The following is a 14944-nucleotide window of genomic DNA, read 5'->3' as shown; positions in this document are numbered from 1 at the left end:
ACCACTTTCCCAGCATTTGGTTCGTAGCCTTATGGATTACGGTATTGAGGTGCCTTTTAAATGAATTGAGGTTTTTTTTTGCCTCTTCAACACATTCAGGTAATCAGTCCCAGCCCCTTACTTCCCTCTGGGTAAAAAAAAAAGTCCTAATCTCCCCTCTAAACTCTTTTGGACCAACGATTTGAAATCTATGCCCCTAATTACTGACCTCACGGCTAAGGTAAATTGGCTCTTCCAATCCACTCTATCCAGGTTGCTCACAATTCTGTACTTCTCAGCAAATGAGGAGGTGCTTGAAATAGCAAGGGCAAAATAATTTTAAGAAGTGAAACCCAGAAAAGAAAACATCAGCATTTCAGCCATTTCCTCTGAACTGAAATGCTACAACTATCTCTGAGAGGGCATATTGGGAGACAGCAGAAAAGGAGGATCACCTCAGTGTAGTTGGGTGACAGACTTCACAGAGGAGTTGCAGACTTGACAAACCAAGACAGCAGACTCCCATCAGTAGTAGTAGCTAGAAGCGGGACAGAACAGGGTGAACAGAAATGTGCAGAAAAGGGCAGAAAACGTTGAATACAACAAATGTGCAATAAAAATAGAAATGTACAAACTGCCATAAAAATGTTCAGACCACCATCAGAGTCTGGTGATCTCACCAACCTTGGGTGGAAAATAAACAACATGCTTAACACAGAGGGTGCTGGATGTATGCAATGACACAGAAAGGTGAGTAGTGAGACCCAATTGTAGCAGCAAATTGGAGATACTTGTCGTATTTAATGGTAGGAAAATGTGCAATCTCGGACATGACAAGCAAAATATGTCAAATCTGTGCACATGTATTTTCTGCCCCTGGACATCCAAACACTTTTGCTTCTTTGATTCATCATTTTTAATCAAATATGCCTCTTTAACATTTGGTGCCTGCAACCTATGTATTTTGTGTACCTCCTGAAATGTTGCTGATTCAAAGACAAAAAATGCTGGAAAATCTCAGCAGGTCTGACAGCATCTATGGGGAGAGATTAGAGCCAACTTTACGTGCTCCCTTCAGTTTGCGCTGGGGCTCATGGGAAAATTGTAAAAGGCCAAGGGTGGCATGTGGACAGGAGAGCAGGTTGGTGTGTTGAAGTGGCAAGCAACAGGATGGTCTGGATCCTGCTTGCAGACAGTCCGAAGGTGTTCAGCAAAGTTGTTGTCGCTCTATTCTTACTGTTAGATGGGTTTCCTTTTCTATCCATTGTGACCCGTGTATACACACATTAGTCCACTTTCTGGAATCCTCCAGTCTTTATTGGTAATTTCAAATCAAAATTGTGAGTTCATGTGAATGTACACTGCTCATCTTAGCATTTCTGACAGCAATACTGTGCCGCTTTTAATGTGGCTACTGTGGTCTCAGCTTCTTCACAGAATCATGGAATCTCCACAGTGCAGAAGGAGGCCAATCGGCCCATTGAGCCTGCACTGACAAGAATCCAGATACTATCCCCATAACACCACATATTTGCCCCAATAATCCGTCTAATTTACACATCCCAGGACACTAAGGCACAATTTACCATGGCCACTCAACCTGCACATCTTTCGGCTGTGGGAGGAAGCAGGAGCACTTGGAGATAAACCACGCAGACACGCGGAGAATGCGCAACGTCCACACAGACAGTAACACACGCCAGGATTTGAACCCAGGTTCCTGGAGCTGTGAGGCAGCGGTGCTAAACACTGTGCCACCATGCTATTCACTTTAGTTTCTATTGAAACTCAAATCAATTTTCTCGTGCCAGATTGATCAACAAACTTTTTTTTCTGTTACTATCCCCGGCAAATGATGATAATAGGATTTCTTCAATTGGACATTTGGTCACGTGGTATTTGGGTCGTTATTCCGATTCAGAAACGGTTGAGTCTCTTCCGCCCGGATACTGATTATTCACAGCGAGATCGTTATTCCGATTGGATGCAAATACACCGTCTAACCAATCAATGCAGGGGTGCTTGAGGAAACCAGGAACATTTCCTTGTTTAATACAGGCAGCACTGGGGGCACACAGCTCAGAATCTCCGACCAACGGTTTGTTCGGAAAGGAATTTCTGACGAATTGTTCATCCCAGCCTGTCGACGGAAACAACAATGTTTGGACTGACAGTGCTGGTCCTTCTGTGTGGAGGGGCCTATGCAGGTGGGAAATACGTCCTGGCTGGAGACAAAACACATCTCTTTAACCTGTGCTTAACCCTCTTTCCACTCACATTGTCTGTACCTTTAAGACTTGATTACCTGTAAAGATTCGCATTCCAACCATTATTTTGTAAATTGAGTTTGTGTCGTCATATGCCCTGTTTGTGAACAGAACTCCCACTTACCTGATGAAGGGACAGCGCTCGGAAAGCTAGTGGCTTGTGCTACCAAATAAACCTGTTGGACTTTAACCTGGTATTGTGAGACTTCTCACTGTGGGTAATACGGCCAGAGGAGGTCTCACTGGCTGGATACTGGGGCATTCATCCTCAGTGAGCAATTGGACGGAGGAGAGACCCTGTTCATGGTTTGTCCCTACATGCATTTAGTGTTGTTTTGTTGGTTTCATTTCTTTTATTGGGGGGTTTCAGCAAAGTATTTGGCCTTTTGTGGATGCGGAAGTTCATCTGTGTGGCTGTTTGTTCACGTGGAAGGGGCTTCAGTGCTTAACATTGGGAACTTAATGGCTGCAATGGGACAAGCCCCAAACTAGGGGTATGTGACACATTGGGGTGGCAGTGAAAACTGGCAAAGGCCATGCCTTCATCATTTCATTTGGAATCCTGTGGATTTGAAGCTGTGGGCATCCACTGTCTGCAAGCCCTCACCAACACTGGATCCTTTGGCGTCACTTTCAAGAATGTTGCTGTGTGCAGGAAGTTTCTGTCAGTGTACAAGTAGAAGAGAGACCTGAGAATCTTCATGCCTGAGCCCCTGTTCACTCCCATGTCACAACAGAACCATGTGATGTTGTGCACCTCTACACCCCTCTGTTCCTATCACTGATGTGCTCACTTTACTCGTGAGGTAAGCCAATGAGGTTGCAAACTGCAATTGATGATAGCATACCTTTGGGATTTGGACCAGCAAATAGCAGCTCAAGGATTCATTCAAGATGGATGTTTTGATAGCAATCCTCTACCCTCCCTCACCTTCTCTATCCAGGGAAAGCCAAGCTGTCTTATGTACCTTGGAAAACCCAAAGTTTGTCAGTCCAGCAGCAAATCTGGGCATGTGGAGGCCAACTGCAGTGCCACCACCTCCAAGAACTGCAAGCACAGAGGGCATCAGACAAACAAGACTACAGGCAGTAACCTGTGTGGCAGGGCAGGCCATCTCTACAAGACTTGGCACAAATGCTACCTCAGTTATGCACAGGTGGCAAAAACCAATTGCGGGGCAAGCGAACAGAACTGAGTCTGATTACCGTCTAGCAGACTTGTAAATCTTCACCTGCCAGTGAGCAGACTTGGAGAAAGGAGGACAGAAAAAGGGTCTAGAGGATGGAATGAAGTGAGGCAACAAGCCACCAGATATCAGCACTACCCCCCCCCCCCACCCCTAAGCTTTCCACTTCTCAGCAGACCGAATCAATGGAGGAGGAATGAGCAGAAGATCAACTGACGTATTGGGAACTGATCAGGAAGACCAAATAGAGAAGAGGCCGAGAAGGGACCAAGCCACGACCTGGATGAGCAGCAAGGGGTGACTCACATTTGACATGGATGACAGGGTCTAATGTTCCGAAGATGAAGAAGGACAAGAGTAGCACTAGAAGGAGTGGCAAAGCTCTTGGGAGCTGGAGGATGAGATACCTGAGCTCTAAAATATTGGAGATAATGAAAAAGCTAGCTCAGAAGCTGTGAAGTGCTTGTTGCATCCCAACTGCATGAAACTGGGAATAGCAACACTCCCGAGGGAGAAAGACTTCTACAACAAAGAACAATCCAAAATTCACTTTTTGTGCTCACATGCTCATGTATACACAGCTGGCTGGGACATTTATAATATAATAAGCCAGGATGGTTTCATGCAAACACTATGGCCAGTATACTCTGACCTCGCCTACAGCTGGGATTCTCCTTTCCCTCGATTTGTGAAGGAAGACTTAGCTGAGTGCCAAATTCTGTGTTCGTGCTGGCAGTGGTAACAGGGTATGTAAGACCAGAGAATTTTGGCCTGTGGCTGCACACGAGCCAACCAAAGGACTGAAACTGTGAAAGACAATCGAGTTGCTTAGCACAAAAACACTATAAAATGGGGATAAGGATTGTCTTTGTCTTTGTTAACATGTGCAGTGCTATGCAATGGTTTGCAACCTTAGATTTCCTTGCCAATACCAAAGCCGGCCTGCTATTTCTGCAGGAGTGTGCAATACTGCACCTCAGCTCTTACAGGCAACAGTTTTAATGGTGGTCCCATGCACCATTCAACCGGTCAGGAGGAAACAAAAACAATCCATGTTCTTCTGACCTGGGTATTCTGCTGTGGGCAGGGCAGCTTTACTGTCTCAAAAATTAAGAAAGTGGCCAGCAAGCACCATATCATAACAGACGTATTCTACAAGAATACTCCACTCTGGTTCACCAATGTTCATACCCCAGTTCAAAACAGTGAGTGAATGGCCATCGTTGGGCAGCTCCCAATGCTGCTGGCAACTTCCAGACTGGTCCATCAGAATATCTTTTTTTCACCGGCCTATAGTATGGTGTCGTCCACGTTGGCTGTCTCCTCAGATCTTGTGGCTTCTTGAAAGCTCACATTGGCCCGTGGTTCAGCTGCCTGCAGCTTTCTATATTTCAAAGCATTTTCCTCTGCTTATTTCAACTTCACTGAACAGGATCTGTTCTGGATTCTTGTCCTCTTATTTTGACTAAAAGATCTTCATGGGACCTCCTTTCTTTCTGTTCCACACCCTGGCTTATGAAATCTTTTTATTTTCTATTGGGAAATTGCATCTCTGCAATTTCCATCCTGCCTGCTCTGGCAGTTTCTGTGGAATGGTCTGACCTGTAAATAAAACTTTTTCTCTTTGTTTTCGCTGTCTCTGTAGGTCTCCTGTTTCCAGGCAACAGCATATTTTTCTCTCCTTTGTACTTTTATAAGCTACTGACCCCCTTAGTAATGCAGCTCTTCATGTCAGGAGTCGTAACACCTCATTAAAAAATGTTGGTGTACAAACTGAGCCTCAGAATTTCTGGTTCTACTTTAAAGTGAAACCAATACCCAGGTTTCACCTTTTAAATACATAAAAATATATCAATTAAATTTAAAGTTGTAGTTTATTCCTAACATCCACAAATACAAGTACAAATTACTTAAAACGATCTCTCATTCCTAAAAGATTGTAATAACTTACCCAAAATCATCAGATAATAAACAGAATACCAAAACTTGATAAAACAAGAACAACAACTTGCACAAAAAGAATGGAATTCATTATAAGTTATTGATTACCTATAACGCCAATCTTTCTGTTCTACTCCTGCTGTTCCATGATGTCTATCCCACAATCTTTTCCCTTAGCCCCACAGGTAGCAAAAATAGCATAGTTGTTGGTCAGAACCAAACTTTGCAGTTCCCCCTTCCCTGTCTCCATTAGATTCCCAGATCCTGCAGTTTCTGAACCTGAAATCTTTGTTCATTTATGGGATGTGGGCATCATTGGCTAGCCCAGCATTTATTGTCCATTCCCATGTGCCCTTTACAAGGTGACAGTGAGCCACCTTCTTGAACAACTGCAGTTCCTATGGTGGGGGTACACCCACAGTGCTATTAGAGAGGGACTTCAAAGATTCAAAAGTGACAGTGATGGAACGGTGATTTGTTTCCAAATCAGAATAGTGAGTCAGCTTGGAGGGGACCTTCCAGCTAGTGGTGTTCTCAGGTATCTGCAGCCTTTGTCCTCATAGCTGGTGGTAGTGGCTGTGGGTTTGCAATGTGCTGCCTAAGGAACCATGGTGAGTTCCTGCAGTGCATCTTGTACAAAACTTTGTAGGTGATGGAGGACACGCATGTTTGCAGACATAGTGCCAATTAAGCAGGCTGCTTTGCCCCACATGGTGTTGAGCTTCTTGAGTGTTAGTGGAGCTGGACTCAGCCAGGCAAGTGCAAAGTTTTCTATTACTTTTAGCTGTTGGACAGGCTTTTGTAAGTCAGGAGGTGAGTTATTTGCTGCAACTCTGACCTGCTTTGGTAGTCACAGTATTTATATGGCTTGTCCACTTCAGTTTCTGGTCAGTGGTAATCGGTAGTATGTTACTAGTGGGGGATTCAGAGATGGTAATGTCAAGGGGCGATCTTGTGATAAATGGTCTCTTCCTGGCACTCGTGCACGAATATTTCTTGCTAACTCTCAGTTCAAACCTGGATATTGTCCAGGTATTCCTGCATTTGGGCATGGACTGCTTCTATTCCTGAGGAGATATGAATGGTGCTGAACATTGTGCAGTCATCAGCGAACATCCCCATTTCAGATCTCGTGTGGGAAGAAAGGTCATTGATAAAACAACTGAGGTTGGTTGCATCTGGGACAGCAGTCTCTTTGGTTCAGGAGTAAACTAGAGCTCCTCCCTTAGCATATCAGTAGGTGGACCAGCCCGGAACCCTCTGGTTAAGTCTGTCAATGGGTGGATTGTTCCAGGCCATGCTCTCTTAGTCTAAGTAACCCCCAGGACCACCTTCCTCAGTCTGTCAGCAATGTTGATGTTTTTCTCAGAGTAGGTTCTATCAAGTATCTGACCAATGACGTGCTGGATTTAGCCACTCAGGCAATGATTATTCTCTCTGGTCATTTTGGAGACAGCTAATCTGAATGGGAGGGAGAGGAGTGGGTCACAGACCCCACCTATATCAGACAATGATCAGTGCCACTGGGCCCATAGTTTGGCCTATAACTAACATAGAACATAGAAAGCCACAGCACAAACAGGCCCTTCGGCCCACAAGTTGCGCTGATCATATCCCTACCTCTAGGCCTATCTATAGCCCTCAATCCCATTAAATCCCATGTACTCATCCAGAAGTCTCTTAAAAGACCCCAACGAGTTTGCCTCCACCACCACTGACGTCAGCCGATTCCACTCACCCACCACCCTCTGAGTGAAAAACTTACCCCTGACATCTCCTCTGTACCTACCCCCCAGCACCTTAAACCTGTGTCCTCTCGTAGCAACCATTTCAGCCCTTGGAAATAGCCTCTGAGAGTCTACCCTATCCAGACCTCTCAACATCTTGTAAACCTCTATCAGGTCACCTCTCATCCTTCGTCTCTCCAGGGAGAAGAGACCAAGCTCCCTCAACCTATCCTCATAAGGCATGCCCCCCAATCCAGGCAACATCCTTGTAAATCTCCTCTGCACCCTTTCAATGGCTTCAACATCTTTCCTGTAATGAGGTGACCAGAACTGCGCGCAGTACTCCAAGTGGGGTCTAACCAGGGTCCTATAAAGCTGCAGCATTATCTCCCGACTCCTAAACTCAATCCCTCGATTAATGAAGGCTAGTACGCCGTACGCCTTCTTGACCGCATCCTCCACCTGCGAGGCCGATTTAAGAGTCCTATGGACCCGGACCCCAAGGTCCTTCTGATCCTCTACACTGCTAAGAATGGTACCCTTCATATTATACTGCTGCTTCATCCCATTGGATCTGCCAAAATGGATCACTACACACTTATCCGGGTTGAAGTCCATCTGCCACTTCTCCGCCCAGTCTTGCATTCTATCTATGTCTCGCTGCAACTTCTGACATCCCTCCAAACTATCCACAACACCACCTACCTTGGTGTCGTCAGCAAACTTACCAACCCATCCCTCCACTTCCTCATCCAGGTCATTTATGAAAATGACAAACAGCAAGGGTCCCAGAACAGATCCCTGGGGCACTCCACTGGTCACTGACCTCCATGCAGAGAAAGACCCCTCCACAGCCACTCTCTGCCTTCTGCAGGCAAGCCAGTTCTGGATCCACAAGGCAACAGCCCCTTGGATCCCATGCCCTCTCACTTTCTCAAGAAGTCTTGCATGGGGGACCTTATCGAACGCCTTGCTGAAGTCCATATAGACCACATCCACCGCTCTTCCTTCGTCAATGTGTTTGGTCACATTTTCAAAGAACTCAACCAGGCTCGTAAGGCACGACCTGCCCTTGACAAAGCCGTGCTGACTACTTTTGATCATACTAAACTTCTCTAGATGATCATAAATCCTGTCTCTCAGGATCCTCTCCATCAACTTACCAACCACTGAGGTTAGACTCACCGGTCGGTAATTTCCCGGGCTGTCCCTGTTCCCTTTCTTGAATATAGGGACCACATCTGCAATCCTCCAATCCTCCGGAACCTCTCCCGTCTCCATCGACGATGCAAAGATCATCGCCAAAGGCTCCGCAATCTCCTCCCTCGCCTCCCACAGTAACCTGGGGTACATCCCATCTGGTCCCGGCGACTTACCAACCTTGATGCCATTCAATAGTTCCAACACATCCTCTTTCTTTATGTCCACATGCTCGATCCTTTCTGTCCACCGCAAACCAGCAGTACAACCACCCAGATCCCTTTCCACCGTGAATACCGAGGTAAAGTATTCATTAAGCACCTCCGCCATTTCTAACGGTTCCGCACAAACTTTTCCCCCTTCACCTTTTAAGGGTCCTATGCCTTCACATCTCATCCTTTTACTCTTGACATATTTGTAGAAAGCCTTGGGATTCTCCTTAATCTTACCCGCCAAGGTCTTCTCATGACCCCTTCTCGCTCTCCTAATTTCCTCCTTAAGCTCCTTCCTACATCCCGTATACTCCTCTAAATCCTTAACACCTCCTAGCTCTCTGAACCTTCTGTACGCCTCTCTTTTCTTATTCACCAGGTTCATCACAACCTTCGTGCACCACGGTTCCCGTACCCTACCAACACCCCCCTGTCTCATCGGAACGTTGTCATGCAGAGCTCCAGACAAACATTCCTTGAAAATCCTCCACTTTCCTAACAGATGGTGTCCAATGTGACTGGGCATTATTTACAGAGCTTCCTCCCATGAAGCTTCTCATTGTGGGGTTGGTCTTTTGGTTTTGGGGTTCATGCTGGATGTTCTGTTACTCTCTGTGTAGCTTGTTTTTTGGGGGGGGGTTGTTACCTCAATACTCCTGTCTGTGTGGGGCTGGTGTTTTGGGGTTCATCCCCTGATGTCTCTGTGTTTCAGGCTCTCACTCTCTCCGGTATTTCTTTACGTCAATGACCCCAATTCCCGGTCTGCCACAGTTTGTGATTGTTGGCTATGTGGATGATGCGGAGTTTGTGCTGTATGACAGCAATCGGAAGGAGATGATACCTCGACAGTGCTGGATGGCGGAAAGTGAGGGTCCTGAGTATTGGAAGCAGCAAACACAGACTGCACGGGAATGGGAACAGGCTCTGACAATCAGTATTCAGAACATCATGAGGCGGACCAACCAGACAGACGGTGAGTCCTTGCCGTCTCACTGTGCACAGTTAATCCAATAGGCTGGTCTGGGAAGGGGTGACACCCCGAGACTGGGGAACCGGGGAGTTGTTTACATGTATATCTAATGTGGTGGATCGGTGCTAGGAATGAACTGAAGGACGGGAGATGGGGACAGAGTTGCTTGTGTCCCAGGGTGGTGAACAGAGTGGGGGTAGGTGGTAGGGGCTGACAGTGTTGCAGGGGGTCCATCTTCTGGGGAGCGTGGGAAATCTCCCTCGTACTGGGAATGGGGATTATCAGATTCCAGGGTGAACCACCTTCCAGAGACATACCAATGGTGGGCGGCCAATCATTGACTGTTTCTACCTTACTCACATGTTGGCTGCATGAAAAGTCTTGGGATTCGAGCCCTTTCCCATATGTCTCCATTACTTTCTGCCTCCCCGCCACAACCCCCCCCCCCCATCCCCCCTTGCCTCAAGCCACTATCACTCTATTCCCTCCCATGTTGCTTTTCCCCTTATCTTTCTGTCACCCCATGAGGGGTGCCCCACAGTCATTAGTACTGCAGCCTCATAGAGCCAGGGATGTGGGTTCAATTCCTGCCTCGGGTGACTGTCTGTCTGGCGTTTGCACATTTTCCCTGTGGGCTTCCTCTGCGTGTCTGGTTTCCTCCCACAGTCCAAAGATGTGCGGGTTGGATTGATTGGCCATGCTAAGTTGTCCCTTAGTGTCAGGGGAATTAGGAGGGTAAATATATGGGGTTACGGGGATAGGACCTGGGAAGGTTTGTTGACGGTGCAGGCTCGATGGGCGAAATGCCCTCCTCCTGCACTGTAGATGCTATGTGTCTGCATTCACCCGCTTGTCTCTCAATTCACTCTGTGCCTCTTAATTTCACCATGTTTTTCCGTGTCTCTCGATCCGCCCATGTCTTTGTACTCATTCCTCATATCAATCTCTTTTTCCTCCCACTATATTTCTCTGTTCGACCTCTTTCTCTCTATTGCTCCATGACTCCCTATTCCCACAGAGTATCTCTATTCCCTTTCTGTGTCTCTCTCTGTTCACCCCCCCCCCCCCGGTCTCTGTGTGTGTCTCTCTCTGTGTGTCTCTCTCTGTGTGTCTCTCTCTGTGTGTCTCTCTCTGTGTGTCTCTCTCTGTGTGTCTCTCTCTGTCTGGCTCTCTCTGTGTGGCTCTCTCTGTGTGTCTCTCTCTGTGTGGCTCTCTCTGTCGCTCTGTGTGTGTGTGTCTCTCTCTGTCCTCGATGGAGGATAACATTTGTCCCTGTGAAGCAGGCTCTGACTGTGTGTGTTTGATTCACAGGAACCCACACCTATCAGCTAATGTACGGTTGTGAGATGAGGGATGATGGGAGCACCGGTGGATTTGAGCAGTTTGGCTGGGATGGGAAAGATTATGTCAACTTTGACAAGGATCACATGGTCTGGGTAACTCGTGTGAACTGGGGAGAGGTGAGCAAGAACAAGTGGGACCAGGCCCCTGGCTTCAACAAGCATGTGAAGCGTTACTTGGAGCAGGAGTGCATTGAGTCACTGAAGAAATACCTGAAGGACGGAGAACAGGAACTGAGACCCTGTGAGTGAGGAAAAAGGAGATGAACAGTCGGTTAGCAGGAGTGTTCTGAAATTCTGCAATTCAGAGGGGACTGGAAGTCTATTTTCCAATCCCCATTTTAAGGGGATCTGTACCATTCCCTGAGATGCATCCAAAGATATTGAAGGAAGTGAGAATGACAATTGCAGTGGTGCCGGTTGTAATCTTCCTGTCTTCTCTAGAGTCGGGGAGCTGCCAGAGGTCTGGAGAATTGCAAACCTATAGAATTCCTACAATGCAGAAGGAAGCCATTCGGCCCATTGAATTTGCACCGACATTCCAAACGAGAATTTTACTGAGGCCCACTCCCCCAAGCTATCCCTGTAACTCCATCATAGAAATCATAGAAACCCTACAGTGCAGAAGGAGGCCATTCGGCCCATCGAGTCAGCACCGACCACAATCCCACCCAGGCCCTACCCCCACATATTTACCCGCTAATCCCTCTAACCTACACATCCCAGGACTCTAAGGGGCAATTTTTAACCTGGCCAATCAACCTAACCCGTCTTTGGACTGTGTCCATGCATTGACCGTGGCCAATCCATCTAACCTGCATTGCCTTGGACTATGGGAGGAAACCAGAGCAGCCGGAGGAAACCCACAAGGGCAGGGAGAAAATGTACAATATCCACACAGATAGTCACACAAGGACAGAATTGAACCATTGAAATGTTACACCCTTGTTCAAAAAGGGTATGTCAGGATAACCGCAGGTTATTTGCGGGCTAACCTCCTCACTCTCAGTCACCTCATCTCGATTCCCTCCCCACAACCTTTCAGGTTTAATGTCTCCCCAGTAGCCTTTGCCAACCTTCCCGCCAGGATTTTGGTCCCCCTGGGATTCAAGTGCCACCCATCTTTTTCATACAGGTCACAGCTGCCCCGAAAGAGGTCCCAATGATCCAGGAACCTGAATCCCTGCCCCCTGCTCCAGTCACTCAGCCACGCATTCATTCTCCACCTCACTCCATTCCTGCTTTCACTTTCCCGTGGCACCGGCAGCAATCCCGAGATTACTACCTTTGCGTTCCTCCTTCCCAACTGTCTACCTAACTCCCTATATTCACTTTTCATGACCCCTTCCCTCTTTCTACCTATGTCACCAGTACCAATATCTACCACAACCTCTAGCTCCTCTCCCTCCCACCTCAGGATATCTGGGACGCGATCAGAGACATCCCGGCACCAGGGAGGCAGACCACCATCCGAGACTCGCGTCTGCCTCCGCATAAACATCTGTCCGACCCCCTTACTGTTGAATTGCCCGATTTAATCTGAGTTACAGGGCCGGACTCTGCTCCAGAGACACGGCCACTGCTGCTTACCCCCCTCCCCCGCAGCAGTACTCGGACAGGAGTACTTATTGTGAAGGGGCACATCCACCGGGGTGCTCTCTATCACCCGAGCTTTCCCCTTCCTGGACGTTACCCACTTGTCTGCCTGCCGTGGCCCTGGTGTGACCACCTGCTGATAGCTCCTGTCTATCACCTCCTCATTTTCCCTAACCAGATGAAGATCCTCGAGCTGCAATTCCAGTTCTCTAACACGGTCCCTTAGGAACCGCAGCTCGACACACCCATCACAGATATGGACGTCTGGGAGGCCAGGAGCCTCCAGGACCTCCCACATCGTACATTGGGAACAACAGACTGGCCTCACACTCATAATTTCCCTTTTTATTTCAAGGAACACAGAGAAAAGTAATTAAGAATTAAACTTACCCTGCCTCGCCCTTTCTGCCTAAGCCCTTAGTGCCAAACCCTTCAGCTCTCACTCTGCTCCTTTCTAACTCCACTGCCCGCTCTCAACGCTGCCCGCTGGATACTGCGGCCTGCTTTTTAAACCTCCCGCGCGCTTAAAAAAAATCTAAATGCCTTCCCAGGTCGCCCCACGGGCGGCCTACTTCCGCTTCTCAAATTTAAACGACTGTAACAACAAACCCTGCGAAAAAGTAAGTAAAAATAATCAATTTCTTACCCCCTTTAGCTGAACTCACAAATCGCTCCTCTCTTCTTTGCTCCGGTCGAACACATCATCTTTCCTTAATCTGCCTTTTAACTTGGTAGTTAGGAAAGCAAATGCAATGTTTGCAATTATTTCAAGAGGACGAGAATACAAAAGCAGGAATATACTGCTGAGGCTTTGTAAGGCTCTGGTCAGACCACATTTAATAATATTGTGAGCAATTTTGGGCCCCCTTTCTGAGGAAGGATGTTCTGGCCGTGGAGAGGGTCCAGAGGAGGTTCACGAGAATGATTGATCCCAGGAATGAAAAGCTTGATGTATAAGGAGCAGCTGAGGTCTTTAGGTCTGTAGTCGATGGAGTTTCGGAGGGGGGGGAAGTAAAATCTCATTGAAACTTACAGAATAATGAAAGGCCTGGATAGAATGGACGTGGGGAATACGTTTCCAGGAGGAAAGGCTAGTATCTAATGGATAAGCTGACAATTTTGCCTTGGAATATTCTAACGTTTAAAAAGAGAGGAGTTAGGTTAGGAAAAGTTGAGGATTGTATTTCTGTTTGGATTGTGAAAGATAAAATGACATATGAATACAAGGGGATTTGTCCACAGGCTGTCTGTACAAAGTGACAGAACATATTAATGAAGAGATTAGAAAGGCTTATAGCAAACAAAGAGGTTTCTTTTTAATGGGAGACTTTAAACTTCACGTAAATTAAGAGAACCATAGTAATTGATGTCAGGAAAAATATTTAGTATCTTAATTCAACACAGCTTTTTGCCATAATGTTCCAGAACCAAGACGAAGGCAAGGTGTTCTTGATTTAGGATTGAGCAATGAACCAGATGTAATTCACTTCACAAAAAAGGAACATTGATTGAGCAGTGATCATGGTAGATCACATTCAATGTTGTTTTCGAAAAGAAAAAAAAATGCCAGTTACTGAGATTTTGCATTTTGGTAAGACTAGTTATTAATGAGATGAGACAGAGACTGACTACAGCAAACTAGTCAAAAGTATTGTCTGTTAAACATTGGGACAAACTTTGGGAGAAGTTGAAAGAATAATTTCACTTCGTACAGACTTTGGGTTTGATAAAGAGAAGCACAATTACATGAGCTGGCAAGGTATGCTGAACCTTCGTACCCCAAGATAAAGGAACAGAGTTTAGTCATTCAGCCCATCAGGTTTGCTCCGCCATTCAATCGTGACTGGCACGTTTCTCAACTGCTTTCGCCCGCCTTTCCCCCACAACCTTTGATCCGATTTACCAATCAAGAACACATCTATCTCTGCCTAAATATACTCAATGACCGAGCTTCCACAGCCTTCTGTGGCAATGAAGTGTACAGATTCACCACCCTCTGGCTGAAGAAATTCCTCCTTATTGCGGTTCTAAAGGGTGTCCCCTTTAATCTGAGACTGTGCCCATGGAACCTAGCTTTTCTGAATAATATAAGAAATAGGAGTAGGCCATCTAACCCCTCGAAACTGCCCCGCCATTCAATAAAATCATGGCTGATCTGAAGTGGATCAGTTCCACTTACCCGCCTGATCCCTATAACCCCTAATTCCCTTACCGATCAAGAATCCATCTATCCGTGATTTAAACACACTCAACGAGGTAGCCTCTACCACTTCAGTAGGCAGAGAATTCGAGAGATTCACCACCCTCTGAGAGAAGAAGTTCCTCCTCAATTCTGTCCTAAACTGACCCCCCTTTATTTTGAGGCCGTGCCCTCTAGTTCTAGCTTCCTTTCTCAGTGGAAAGAATCTCTCCACCTCTACCCTATCCAGCCCCTTCATTATCTTATAGGTCTCTATAAGATCCCCCCTCAACCTTCTAAATTCCAACGAGTACAAACCCAATCTGCTCAGTCTCTCCTCATAATC

At 46.7% G+C, this 14944-nt stretch overlaps 1 protein-coding gene across 1 annotated transcript; it reads left to right on the top strand.

Moving 5' to 3' along the window:
* Positions 1-2075: 2075 nt before the first annotated feature.
* On the top strand, positions 2076-11075 carry LOC144497696 (RT1 class I histocompatibility antigen, AA alpha chain-like). The gene is made up of 3 exons (XM_078219138.1): positions 2076-2186; positions 9226-9486; positions 10795-11075. The coding sequence occupies exons 1-3, from the start codon at positions 2138-2140 to the stop codon at positions 11073-11075; spliced, it is 591 nt and encodes a 196-aa protein (XP_078075264.1). The 5' UTR covers positions 2076-2137.
* Positions 11076-14944: the final 3869 nt, after the last annotated feature.

This window comes from Mustelus asterias, chromosome 8 (assembly GCF_964213995.1).
Source record: "Mustelus asterias chromosome 8, sMusAst1.hap1.1, whole genome shotgun sequence".
Classification (NCBI taxonomy): domain Eukaryota; kingdom Metazoa; phylum Chordata; class Chondrichthyes; order Carcharhiniformes; family Triakidae; genus Mustelus; species Mustelus asterias.
Note: the sequence above shows the minus strand (reverse complement) of the source record. Positions and strands in the feature narration are given on the sequence as shown.